Genomic DNA, 14,480 nt, shown 5'->3' with positions numbered 1-14,480 from the left:
GCACAAAATACAGAAGATGAATAATAAATTTCAAAGTAAACAGAAAATTACTTCTTTTCCCCAAATGATGGTGATGGAGATTCATTAACATGTTCGATGGGTAGTTGTACAGATGATGGAGAAACAGCCTCTAACTCAACACTTTTCACATTATTTCGGTTTCTGGAATTTCCCTGGAAAAAATAATAATTACATAAATATAGTTTGTTGCTTTATAAACAATAATATTACATAATCTATATAATAGCATTAAGCAAGATAATTTGTATTAATTACAAAAGAAATGCTTACTGTACTTTTTTTAAGAATTTGTATTGATTAATATGGAAATTGAACAATAAAAAAGAAGGAAATTTTCAATCCAAACATCTCCATTATAAAACAAATCTAGACATTTAAATTACTTCAAATAAAAAAAATTGAAAGACCAATACAAAAAAAACTGATAAGATTGATATAGCGATAATAACAGGAACAATAATTAAGAAGAAAATAAAAATATTCCTTTTCAAATTATGAGGTCTAATTTATAACTCTCAAGCACACTAAAAACATACTGCATTATGTCTATAAAAATATATATTCATTTAATTCCTAGATTAAATATTTTGCCAATAAAGGATTTATATATATATATATATATATATATATATATATATATATATAATTTTAAAACTGAAGCCTGCTTTCAATAAGATCACATTTCGTTTAGTTTGCTTCTTCGAAGATGAATTCTTAAATTTCAAAATGCAGTTCTATGTTAATATCAGTATTCTGCAGTCAAAGCCAATTAATAATGATGAAAGTTAATATTTCCATCGTAAATATTCAATTTAAAATCTTAACGACTCTAAATGCAGAAGAATTTAAAATACTTATATCCCAAAAATGAGAAAGTATTAAAATAAGTTTCATTTGATTCGTTAAGTACCATTCCCTAATAACTCTGAATTTTTTAGCTATTACATTCATTTACTGTTCTGAGTACATAAAAGGGATATAAAGTGCAGGCTTCATAATCACTTTCGTAATTGGAGTACCTTAATCTGGGTTTAAAAATAAGAGAACAAGAACTCCATTTTCCAATCAACATAGGAAGAAAGGATAAAAGCGATATGCAATGCATGCATATCGAATCTTTGGTGTAATTAGGTTTCTAACCTGCTTCCTAGTTTGGTGTCGATAGTTTGGCATTAAACCACAAAGGTTCCTTACAGTTTTAAAAACTATGAGTGATTTTTTTAAAATTGGGTTTTTGTGAAATAAATTCTGTACCAGAATATTTTGTTTTATCACAAATAAATTTATAATATTAAACAGAGGCTTAGAGGTTTCTAATTCAAATATTAAAAATCACTCAAACACCAAAAGTAAAATTATCCTAAGCAAAGCATTCCTAAAATATCATCCATCAATTTTCAAAATCCTGTAAAACAACTGAAGGTCCATAATTAGACTTGTCTCGGGGTAAGGCCCGGCCTTTATTGTTTCTTAATTTAAACATTTTTTTTCCCTGCTTAAGAGTGATTGTTTTCTTAATTTATGAACTTGAATTGAATGAAATTATTTACGATAAATGTCTCGTGAAGGAGTGTCATTAAATTCATGTTTAATCTTTTTAATTAAGTCAAAAACAATACGATATCCGAAACTATTTGAAGTCATATAGAAGGCAATATGAAATATGTAAAGAGAATAAAGAGAAATGTTAATTAATAAATTATTCGGTAGATTTTTTTTTTTTTTTGTTTTTTTGTTTTTTTTTTTTTTACCATTTTGGATTACCAAAATATCGATTTTCTAATTGTTAGGGAAGCAAACTTATTATCTAAGATTCGAATATCCTCACTTCAATGCAAAATTGATTTATGAGCATTTTCTAACCCATACTACTTCGCAAATGATCGTTCAACCGCAGCTATAAATGCAGGAATAACATACAATAGCTGAAGGTAGCATACAATTACTGAATTATCATATTAACTGCAAAAAAAGCATCAGAAATAATCAATAAAAATTATTTGTGATTTAATACCTCAAATTCAACAAATCTTTTGATGTTATTAATGTACACAAGATTTAAAACAAGTATATGTGTCAATTGCATGCAACTAAATGCAGTAGGAATTAATTAGAAATAATGCTGACAATAATCTTACTTTGTTCTTTTTAGGAGGGATTGAAGGAGGATTAATAGATGTTATTTCGTTTAGTTCGCCATCTTTCACAGAACTACAGCTTACATTAAAGGTATCAAAAAGTGAAGAATCTTCAGTACTTGTTGAAAAATTGGTATTGAATGATGGCTGTTGCATGAATGATAGTTCAATTTGCTGCCAATTTGCTTGCACAACTTTGTAAGTGTGAACTGAATGCCGAAAAAATTCGGACTCTGATGGTTGGGAATAACTACCAAACATCTGCATATATGCACGTACTGAAAACAAAAAGAAAACATATTTCAGTTCAAAAATATATTTCTCAAACCACAGTATACCATTTTCAAATAATTAATTTCTCACAATATTTCACTCTTCCTTTGAATTATAAATCACAGAACAGTACTTTTTATATAATGGCATTAATCTTGGTAATTAAGAGCTTACAGAAACATTACACTTACGCACAAAAATTCTATCATAAGGACATTGTAACAATATAACGATGAAAACGTCGATTCCGACACACTCTATCCTTCACTTTAATTTGAGACTGATTCCGGCACACTCTTCGTTTCACTCGTCATAATGGTTAATTCCCTCCAAGCCGCTTGTGAGACAAGGAATTGGTTACACTTTTAACTGTTTTTAAATTTTAGACATTTTTATGTATTTAGATTTATTTCGGCTTCTGACAAAATTTCTCAAAATGAATTTAACTTTACAATTTCATTTTACTTCAAAAACTAATTATTTATTTTCATTAATGTAGTGACGAGCGCCTGTTGGCGAGCGCCATCTGCTGGTTGTTAGACGGAGTTGACGCTGGTTAGACGGAGAGCAGATCAGACGGATCTGGACGAGAGTAAAGACGTGTCAGATCAGACGGATCTGGACGAGAGTGAAGACGTGTCAGATCAGACGGATCTGGACGAAAGACGAGACGCGACGTATTCGACGAAATCTACTGAATGTTCAATTCTTTTATGTTAATGTATATATATCCTAAATGTCCTAATCGTCCTAAATGTAATTAAATGTGCGTTCTAAAATAGTAGTGATTTCTGAGACCTACAAAATATGGGGGTTCGGCCGGGATATTAATGAAGACCGGCACATAGACGAAAGAAGAGCCAAACAGGAGTGAAATTTGACGTAGAGCAATTTTACGTGCTAAAATAAACCCTTTTGGATACCAACTCCTTGTGGACTGACGCAGTGTGGATCGACGTTGAAGAAATTGTGAGTACAGTTTTGATTTATTCTCAAGTATGGCATTTCTTACACGAGCACGAAAGAGCGACTTACTAACTTTAGTAGACGAATTAGAACTAACGGCACCACAGGATGCCAAAGTGCGACAGTTAGTTACAATGATAACAGAGTCGAAAGACTATGACGAAGAGTTCGTAAAAAACTTACTTTTAACTATCACTCAGGAGCGCGAAAGGTTAGATGCTGAAAAAGCCGAAGCCGAAAAGATAGAGCGTGAACATACTTTAAAAAAGTTAGAACTTGAGTTAAAAAGTAGAGAAAATACTTTAACTGCATCAGATATGCCTAAGACTGATATATTAAAATTGCTAAAGAATTATGATAATAGCGGAGACATAAGTGTTTACCTTTCGTTATTTGAGAAACAAATAAGTAGGGCTAACATTGCAAAAGAAAACTGGATTTCTTATTTACTCGGGTTATTACCATTGGATATAGTCAATTTAATTGCTCGCGAACCTGATCCATCAGCTAATGACTATGATTACATAAAAAAACTGTTGCTTAAAAGATTTAAATTAACTTCCGAACAACTCAGGCAGAAGTTCTTTACTCACAAACGAGATTCTTCTTCATCATGGCGGGATTTCGGTTTTGAACTGAATAACTTTTTTGAGGAATGGATAAATTGTTTAGAAATAACCGATTTTGAAGATTTAAAGCAGCTAATGGTCGTTGACCAGTTAAAGAGTAAAATACCAAATGACGTACGCGATCATTTTCTCGACGATTTGCCCAAAATAAAGAAAGTAGAAGATTTGGTTAATAAACTGGACGAATATGAAGCTGCACGAAGTCACCTTAAAAAGGAAACAAACAGAAATTGGCGTGTTTCCGAAAACAGAAGTAAATTTGATATCGCGAAAGAAGCTAAAAATTCACCATTGCCGTTCGTTCGTGCTCAAAAGAATTATGCTGATGATAATTACTATAACAAGAGTAATAATAAATGTTTTAATTGTAATGAGACTGGCCATAAATCAACTAATTGCAAGTTTAAAAACAAAGGATTGAAATGTTTCCAATGTGGTAACTTTGGCCACAAAGCCAGTAACTGCCCGCAAAGAGATTTTAAAGTGTCTCTCTCTAATAAAGTATATACTCGTAACTCTCCAAAAACTGTAAATAAGCTTAGTAAAAATGTTGAAATAAATGGTGTAAATTGTGATGCATTAATTGATACTGGAAGTGATATTACTATGATTAATTATGATTTTTATTTGAAAATTGGTAAACCTAATTTAACGACTGATAATGTGAAATTAGCTGGTATAAGTGGCGATAGCATTACTCCTCTAGGTTTTTTTTATTCTGATATATTAATTGATGAATATGTAATATCAACTAATGTGTATGCCGAACGAAATAATCATTGGCATGGACGTATTAAATAATCTAAGCTTTTCATTTCAAGAAAATCAAATTATCATTCATGAAAAAAGAGCCCAAATAAATTACACCCGGCTGGTGAGAAACGAGGTCAAGGTCGTATCACTACGTTCCTCGGAGCTGAAAAGAGACAGTCAGGCACCTATTTTTGCTGAGACTGGCAATAAAATAAATACACATCCTCTCCCATACTTCATTCATTTAACGGATTCGATAAACTATGATGAAATCGACATGAGTCATGTAAAAAAACCGTTGAGACAGGAAATAAATCGTCTTTTAAATAAGTATTCGCCAAACAAAACAAAAAGTACGGATTTGCAAATGAAAATAATATTGAGCGATGATATTCCGATTAGTCATAACCCTCGAAGGCTGCCTTTTAAAGAACAAAAATTCGTTGAAACTCAGATTGATAAATGGTTACAGGAAGGGATAATAAAACCCAGTAGTTCAAATTTTTCTTCACCTGTGGTTTTGTGTAAGAAGAAGGATGACAGTTATAGGTTATGCATTGATTATCGTAAGCTAAATAGAAAGATGATTAAAGATCGGTACCCTTTACCCCTCATAGAAGATTTGCTCGACAAACTTGAGCAATCAAAAATATTTACTACTTTGGACTTGAAAAACGGATTTTTTTATGTAGACGTAGAGAAAGATAGCACAAAATTTACGTCTTTTGTAACACATCATGGCCAGTGGGAATTTCTTAAAGTACCATTTGGACTTTCCAATAGTCCGAGTGTATTTCAGTGTTACATTAATGTGATATTCAGGAATTTGATGCTAGATGGAACTGTACTGATTTATATGGATGACATTATTATTCCATCCAAAACCGAGGAAGAAGGGCTAGAAAAATTACAACGTGTTCTAAAGGTTGCATCAGAGTACGGTTTGGAGTTTAATTTTAAGAAGTGTCAGTTTTTAAAACCACAAATAGAATTTTTAGGCTATAGAATCCAAAACGGAACTATACAGCCCTCTGTATCTAAAACGGTAGCTGTACAAAAATTTCCACAACCACAAACTGTTAAACAAGTACAAAGCTTTTTAGGCCTTACTAGTTATTTTCGGAAATTCATACCCCACTATTCAAAAATCGCAAAACCGCTTAGTGATCTACTAAGAAAAGACATTGCATTTAAGTTTGAATCTGAACAAAAGGAAGCTTTTCAAAAACTCAAAGATATTTTAACTCAGGAGCCAATTTTGCATCTCTATCAACAGGGATCAGTTTTAGAATTTCATACAGATGCTAGCAGTCAGGGGTTCGGAGCAGTGCTGCTGCAACAGGGAACCGACAATAAGTTTTATCCTATTCATTATTTTAGTCGAAAAACATCTCCACAACAAGAAAAATATAGTAGCTATGAATTAGAAGTTTTGGCTGTAATCGAAGCGTTAAAAAAAATTAGACATTATTTACTGGGTTCTAAGTTTAAAATTGTGACTGATTGTTCCGCTTTTCAACAAACTATGAGTAAAAGAGATCTTACACCAAAAGTTGCAAGATGGGCTTTACAATTAGAGGAATTTGATTACCTAATTGTTCACAGATCAGGAAAACAAATGGCACACGTAGATTCTCTTAGTCGAAACGCAGTACTTGTTGTTACTCGTTCATATAGTGAGGTGACCACTAAAATAGCCAATGCTCAAAATCAGGACGAATTCCTTAAGAAATTAAAAGCTTTGATAGATAAGCAAGAAGACGGTGAACACATTGTGAGAAATGGAGTTTTGTACAAATACGATAATGGTAGAGAATTGCTCATAGTCCCAGAAGCATTACAAAGAGAAATTATTCGAGAAATTCACAATAAAGGACATTACGCTGTGGCTAAGACGGAAGAAATTTTAAAGCAAGAATTTTACATACCAAAGTTGAGGTCAAAAATAGAAGGTGTGATTGCCAATTGCGTGGAGTGTATTCTTTGTAATAAGAAACGTGGGAAAGGTGAAGGTTTCCTTAACCCCATCCCAAAAAAAAATTTGCCTTTAAGTACATATCACATAGATTTCATTGGCCCTATGCCTTCTACAAATAAGAACTATCAGCATATTTTTTCAATAGTCGACGCTTTTACAAAATTTGTCTGGTTGTATCCGGTTAAATCAACATCTACTCAGGATGCAATAACTAAACTTAAGCTTCAACAATCTACTTTTGGAAATCCGACAAGAATAATAACAGACAGAGGTTCAGCTTTTACCTCAAAAGAATTTGAAACATACTGTCAGGATGAAAATATTGAACATTTCAAAATTAGCACTGGAATTCCTCGCGGAAATGGGCAAATTGAAGTAATGCATAAAATTTTAATACCCATTCTATCAAAACTCTCAATAACAGACCCTACCAAATGGTATAAACATGTTGCATCAGTGCAAAAAATAATCAATAGTACTGTTTCGAGGAGTACAAAGTTTACCCCGTTTGAGCTTTTAACTGGTGTAAAATTAAAAGATACAACTGATTTACATTTAAAGGAAATATTGGAAGAAGAATACACAAAAGCAATGATGGAAGATCGAAATAATATGAGAGAAGAAGCAAGGGAAAACATTTTGAAGATGCAAGAAGAGAATCGGAAAAGTTTCAACAAACGAAGAAAAGTGGCGCGCATCTACAAACTTGGTGAATTAGTGGCCATACAACGGACGCAGTTTGGAACTGGACTCAAACTAAGACCAAAGTTTCATGGACCGTATCGGATTGTCAAGGTTAAACCTAAGGATCGGTATGACGTTGAAAAAGTTGGATGTCATGACGGACCAAATACAACTTCCACAGCAGCCGATTTCATGAAAGCATGGTCTTCAGACTAAAAGAAAAAAAAATGTTTATTGTTTTATCCAGATACTGTTTTCTTTTTTTTATTCTTTCAGATTTTTCTACTTTAACTTTCGAGGACGAAAGAGACGTCAGGATCGCCGAATGTAGTGACGAGCGCCTGTTGGCGAGCGCCTGTTGGCGAGCGCCATCTGCTGGTTGTTAGACGGAGTTGACGCTGGTTAGACGGAGAGCAGATCAGACGGATCTGGACGAGAGTAAAGACGTGTCAGATCAGACGGATCTGGACGAGAGTGAAGACGTGTCAGATCAGACGGATCTGGACGAAAGACGAGACGCGACGTATTCGACGAAATCTACTGAATGTTCAATTCTTTTATGTTAATGTATATATATCCTAAATGTCCTAATCGTCCTAAATGTAATTAAATGTGCGTTCTAAAATAGTAGTGATTTCTGAGTCCTACATTAATTTTTATTTTATGTTATTGCGTTAATTTCCAATCTGCTTGTAGTGAAATTTTAAGATATTTTTCACCTTTCTTTCTCTTCTAATATACAACCACCGGAATAGTCTCCACAAAACTTTCTCGCACACTCTCTTATAAAGGTGTTACCACCAAACACTGCATAAAGATACCCAAATTTTTGCCTTACCCAAGATACTCTGGGTTTCTTGGGCAGAAAACATCCGGGTAACATTGTCGTACAATAATTAAGAAATATCAACTTTTGGCGTCAATTTAGCATTTTTATTGATTCAATCGCAAGATTCTTGGTGAGTTTTTAGGCGATTAATTCCTGACATGCGGTTAAAATTATCCGAAAATCGAATTTCTGTTTCAGACTGGGTTTTCCCAACTGACGGCAAGCAAAATTTGATCCAGAACTACAACTGTAGTCACAAAATCACATACCAAATTTCAAACATTTGTCATTGCATTTTTGAGTTATCGCGGTTACATGCTTCTGAAAGTACAGACCCATAAACGATTGAAACTACAGTTGGATTTGGCTCAAAATTTGAGCAACAATCCAACTCTAAACGTTAAACCTGTGTACCGAATTTTATTCATCTAGCTCTATTCCGTTTGTAGTTATGATGTTAACTTATATTCGAACAACCAGACAGACAGACTTCCTCTGAATGTATTTTTCTCAAATCCACTCTGTTGAAATTTACAAATCTGGTGCAAAGACCAAATACCAGATTTCATCGATCCAGCTTAAATCCTTTTTTAGTTACATCTGTCACAAGCACAGACAAACATAATGCCAAACATATGTTTTTCGAACTTCAGAAGGTCTAAAACATGGAGATTCATCAAAATCTCAAGTTCGAATCTTCTGACAAATACTTTTTTACTCTAACCTTTGTAAACGAGAAACTAAAAAGCTCCCTGGGTTCTTGAATGCCAATTCACATAAAAACTATTTTTAAAAATTACAACAGTCTTATAAAGTTAAACTCTTCTAATTTGATGGTTCTGACAAACTTTTCGGACTCAAGTTAAATTCGTTCTGCATTTAAAAATATTGTTCCAAAGGAAAAAACGATTTCAGCATTTTTCACCAATAGAATATAAAAAGAGAAATCATACTGAAAACTTCTTCGGTATGAATGACTTTTTCCTGCTGAATGAAATTGGTTGAAAATTCATAAGGTCCCTCATAAGACTGAAGGGCCTTAAAGTTGTGAAAGCCACAAACACTCAGATTTTTATTTTCAGAGACCAGCACATGAGCGTTTTGCGTTTCGTAATATAATTTTTTTAAAAAGTTCAGATTTTGGAAGCTGTTTAATAGGCAGAATAAAACCAAAATTTGTCATAAAGTTACAATTTTAGTAATAAGATAACATTTATCAGAGGTGTTGCGTTTTTGAGATGCATGTGAATGCACAGACCAACAAACGATGTACTTTTTTCAAAATCTGAAACAGATCTACTTTAAATACTAAAATTATGTGGCGAATTTTACTGCATGTGAAGTTTAATGTTCACCTACAATAGGACAGAAAGACAAAGTTCCTGCCAAAGGCCAGCAAATTTGGAGTAAAAACAAACTAGCAAATTTTAGCCTTCTAGCTTAAAGCATTTTGGAGTTTCGTGTTCACAGACAGACAGAATTCCAAATATGTGTTTTTCGAAGGTTTGAATCTTTAATATTAGGCAAAAGCAGGAGCACAAAAATTCTGATGATTACAATTCTTTCTTCTTAAATATTTCATATATAAGAAAGCAAGAAAGGAATTTTATTAGCATTAATTTATTTTTGATATCTTTTAGGAAGAGTAACAAATTACCCTTAAATAACTTTTGAGCATCACTTCAGTCGCTTCATTTTTATTTTTGGAACATTTTTGAAAGTCCAGAGTGAATTAAACATACCATACCATATTTTCCATACCATAGTGAACATACCATATTTTCAAAATAATCATTCTTCAATTTCAATAATGTGTTTGGGAATCGCTTTAGGTAAATTCTCATGTACTAATTTCTAGCACTGCGATATAACTCTTTCAATAATGATGCTAAATCATTAGCGTTGCGATAACACTTGAATAATAAATATAAAAAAAGACAGGGCACACTACTTAAATCTTAAAGAAAATTGCTGATTTGCATTAAAACAATACTAGCAAAAACGGTTATTGATTTAATAATTCGTATTCATGTAATTATTATTGCTAATATATATTCTTCCAGCAAATTCTTGTTTTTTTCATCACTTCTAATAAGTTACTTCAATCTTCAAAAATTTTCTGGAAATGACCTATAAAATGACTCTGCAAAATTCCAAATTCCTCTTTCAATTTTGAAACATTAGAACGATAGAGAACTGATAGTATTTACAGATATTATTTTCTATAAAAAGATTTCAAAAATTTAACAAATTAATGAATTTCAAGGTTATGAAAAAATATAACTGGCTATAATGTTATACAGGAAAAAAAAATATTCCTTGACATGACGGGAATTCAAAATTAATGGTTTTTCATCAAAGAAATCTCAGAAATTCTATGAATCTTGTTTTGACTATGAAAAAAAGCATTTATCCTGTGTTCAGTGTCTTCACATATGAAAATTATCATAATTTATAAAGCACTATTTATATAAATTACTGATTTATGTTATTTAAATACTTTCCTCACACAAAAATATGAAATTAACATTTTGTTCTTTCGTTCTTTTTTCTATTTTACAACTTAATAAAGTTCAAATAGCTTTGATAAAATGCCCATGTTACATAAAAATTATATTTTTGCAGAAATTTTCAGGATGGCGAATATTTATTCTGCATTAACAAATAATTGATAGTACAAAGTCGAACACATTGTTTTAAATGGCTTTTAAAGTCTCAATTAACTACTGTCTAATTAATTCTGCTGACTACTTACATAGATCTAATTCTACATATAAATAAATTCTGCTTCTTTCAAAAAATAATTCCACATGTTTTGGTAATAGTAATTAAACCAAAATTATATATAGACTAATTTTGCTCAATTGCATTTGCTGATAATGGAAAACTGAAAGCCTGCGTTGGATAATATGAAGTAACTGTGTATTTTAACTATATGCATTTTCTTAAGAATGACCTCTTAAGAAACTGTTTTTCCTTTACACTTTTAGTGAAGTATATTTCCATTCAAATGATACTTTTCAAAAATATCTAATATAAGGTATAATAAAAAATGCTTAGTTGTTCTTTTTTCTTCCATGTCACACATGTGCAATTAATTTTCCAATGGAAGTTATATGCAAATATAAAGAAAATAATAAATATTCAAAAAGAAATATAACAGTTATTATGCATATAAAAAATTAGAATCATACTTGTTCTTTCTTTAGGGGGAAGAGGTGGAGGCTTTCCATTCTCACTTTCATCAGAATTTGTTTGATGATGAGGGCACAAAGGAGCATGATTACTGCCTAACCAACTTTGGGGGCTATGAACTAAAGGACATTGAGGACTGTGACCATCAGATTCTGGCTGAAATTACAAATAACAAATCTTGTATCAATATAAGAGACAAAATAAAATAAACTACAATAATAAACATAATGGCAATTCACAGAACAGATAATTATTTGGTATAAAAGTCAGACAATGGTATATCATAAGTCTCAAGGCATTAACCAGGCTTAATTATTTTCTAGAATTACAGAATATTAACTTGCATATTTTTTAAATTCAATTTAAATGCGATTTTGAATAAAACATGCAAAAGCAATTTTTAGGCAAAAAATAATGAACTAAATTAAATTAAGTGCAAAATTAAAAGAAAAAAGGAAATTTTTATTTCCTAATATTTGAGCAAAAATATCAGTTGCTACTATAAAAGACTTCTTTAACATAACCTGTCCTACAAGAAACGAATAAAAAACAATTTAAGAAACAAGACACAAATATTTAAAGAATCCAAATTCATTTGAATGAATATGATAACATTTTATATTTTATAAAATAAAAACACTATGCTATTATAGAACAGTTTGGCATTATTTTTTACTCATTCACATTTTGAAAGCTGTAAAGAAGCAAACTGAACACAATAAGATTTAAGTTTATCTCAGAAGCGGCTCCATCAACTAAGCTATTAAACTGCAGTAATTCCCGAATTTATTTTAAAAGCTTTTTTAAGTTTTTAATTCTGTTTGGTTATTTTTCCGTACTGGGAATTCAATGAGCAACAAAAATGAAAATAATAATAATAAAAGAAAATGAATAAGTAAGAAGTAGACACCAGTTAGGGCCGCTCAAAGAACAACCAGCGAGAACATCAAAATTCATTCACAATGTGATAATAGGTGTGCAATAGAGAATGGTAAAAACAGGACTCCTCTCATTGGCGAGACTGCTCCGGCAGCAGACCAGAGTAGGCGAATAGCTAATTGGTAATGCTTTTTATTTTACCCTCCTCCCTCTCACGCAAGACTCGCCTTTGCTCTTTTGATTTGTTTTTCTTTACCTTTTCTTTTTAGCTACTGTTTGGTTCTGGTTTAGCTTTCAAGTTTCTCAAAGGACTCTCATCTGCTTTAACCCCATGTTTTGTTTTGTTTTAATTATTTTTTTGCTCGAAGTCAATCATCGAAAAAAAATACAATTCACATAATTGCAGTTAAAATTCATGGGCTGTTTAAACATAAAGCTATTTTTTTAAAGAATTTTATTTCCTTGTAAAATATTTTTATGGAGCTATTGGCTTGTGAACTAACAAACAGATACTGTACTATTTCCTTTTATAGACAAGATAGTGTAGAAAAGACAATATTAAAAACTATAACTAGGAAAATAACATTATTATTAGTTTTTCATCAATTGAAGAAAAATTAAGCGAGTCTCTTTATATTTACAATAAATTATTATCCAACTGGCACTGTCCTTACACTATTCCCAACTTTATCCCTGCTTTCAAACTATTAGATTTTTTCAATATATAAAAAGAGAATAATTAATTTTATAAAAACTTCTGGCAATTTTAATTAGAATAAACATTTTGCATAACACAATATCCTTCTTAACACTGGATAGGGATGATTACATACTCCATTTCAAAAATCCTGACAACTAGCATGAAGTAAGAATCCAATATATATAATTTTGAATAATTTAAAACATTAATGTGATGCACATACTTACATGTATATTTTATTTTAGTAGTAAGGAAAAAAATAATATTAAAGTAAGAAAAATTAATACATTACTGATAACAATTTTCAATTATCTTGTGGTACACACAGATATATATTTGTATATTCCAACAATTTTATTTAAAGTAATACAATTCAAAAAATAATTCTCATTACATCGTTATACAATATCACAAAGTATTTTGCTTTCTAAGCATTCCTGTATTGATAAAATTGAATCTTCATTTTTATGAAATAAAGTTTGTTTCCTTATATAAAAGTAATCGTAAGTATAAGAATGGAAAGAAATATAAAGACAAATTGAAGTTCATGAATCTATTCACATTATATTATCTATATTTGAAAATGCAAACCTATAATTGAATATAGCTCTTTTCAAATATATTTAAATGCAATCTTTGCATATTCCGTCTAATAAATAATTCAAATACTAGACATATTTTAGCATCTTAGGTTTTAACAATGAATTGCTATATTTCTATTTTGAAAACTAGAATTCCTAATAATTTACTTAGATGATAAAAATCATGTAAATCTCAACTACCTTATAAGTTTTCATTCAGATTTTAAATAAAACTAACAAAACAGGTTGTTATATCAAATTGAATAAAAAAGAATTCCCTTATCCTGAAGGTTAGAAACGGAAATTGATTTTAGTTTTTTTAAAAATGGATAATAGCTACATTAAAAAAAAAGAATCCAAACATAATGGAACCTCGCTTAAGGTGCATAATTCGTTCCCGAATCTTACACGTAATACGAAACGTTCGTTAAGCAATGTTTATTATTACATAATAAATAAGTATGTAATTTATTATTTATAATTCTTTCTTTTTTTCACAAGAAAGTTGCCTAAAGTCATTTGCCTTTAGCTGCGCTTCAAAATCTGACGAAAATGAGACAGCATTGATAGCTTTTCTCAACGTACGATGCAATAATTTCCCGTACTTTTAGCGTCTTCCTAATTTCACTGGAAGGTTATTACTCTGTTAAAACGGTTATTTCCTCCTTTATTTGGTAACACTACATAAATAATTAATAAAATGTTATACTCGGTACAATAAAGAAGACAAAATGAAAAGGAACTATTTAAATTTATTTGCTTTGAAAATAATGTATCTACTAAGCATAAAAACTCATTAACTAATAAATAAAATGGCATCATTTTAGGTAAGTACATTGAAACACTTTCAATAA

At 30.9% G+C, this 14,480-nt stretch overlaps 1 protein-coding gene across 2 annotated transcripts in view; it reads right to left on the bottom strand.

Annotated features, from left to right (window-relative positions):
- Nucleotides 1–14,480, bottom strand: part of LOC129958296 (rap guanine nucleotide exchange factor 1-like) — a 104,062-nt gene that overhangs the window by 54,274 nt on the left and 35,308 nt on the right. For both annotated transcript variants that reach the window (XM_056070683.1, XM_056070682.1), the window contains exons 8-10: nt 11,466–11,622; nt 2,160–2,437; nt 52–173 (exon numbers count right to left, since the gene is read on the bottom strand). In XM_056070683.1, the coding sequence (XP_055926658.1) occupies nt 52–173; nt 2,160–2,437; nt 11,466–11,622 (557 nt within the window). The remainder of the gene's footprint in view (nt 1–51; nt 174–2,159; nt 2,438–11,465; nt 11,623–14,480) is intronic.

This window comes from Argiope bruennichi, chromosome X1 (assembly GCF_947563725.1).
Source record: "Argiope bruennichi chromosome X1, qqArgBrue1.1, whole genome shotgun sequence".
Lineage (NCBI taxonomy): Eukaryota > Metazoa > Arthropoda > Arachnida > Araneae > Araneidae > Argiope > Argiope bruennichi.
This window is presented reverse-complemented; position numbering and strand designations above follow the sequence as displayed.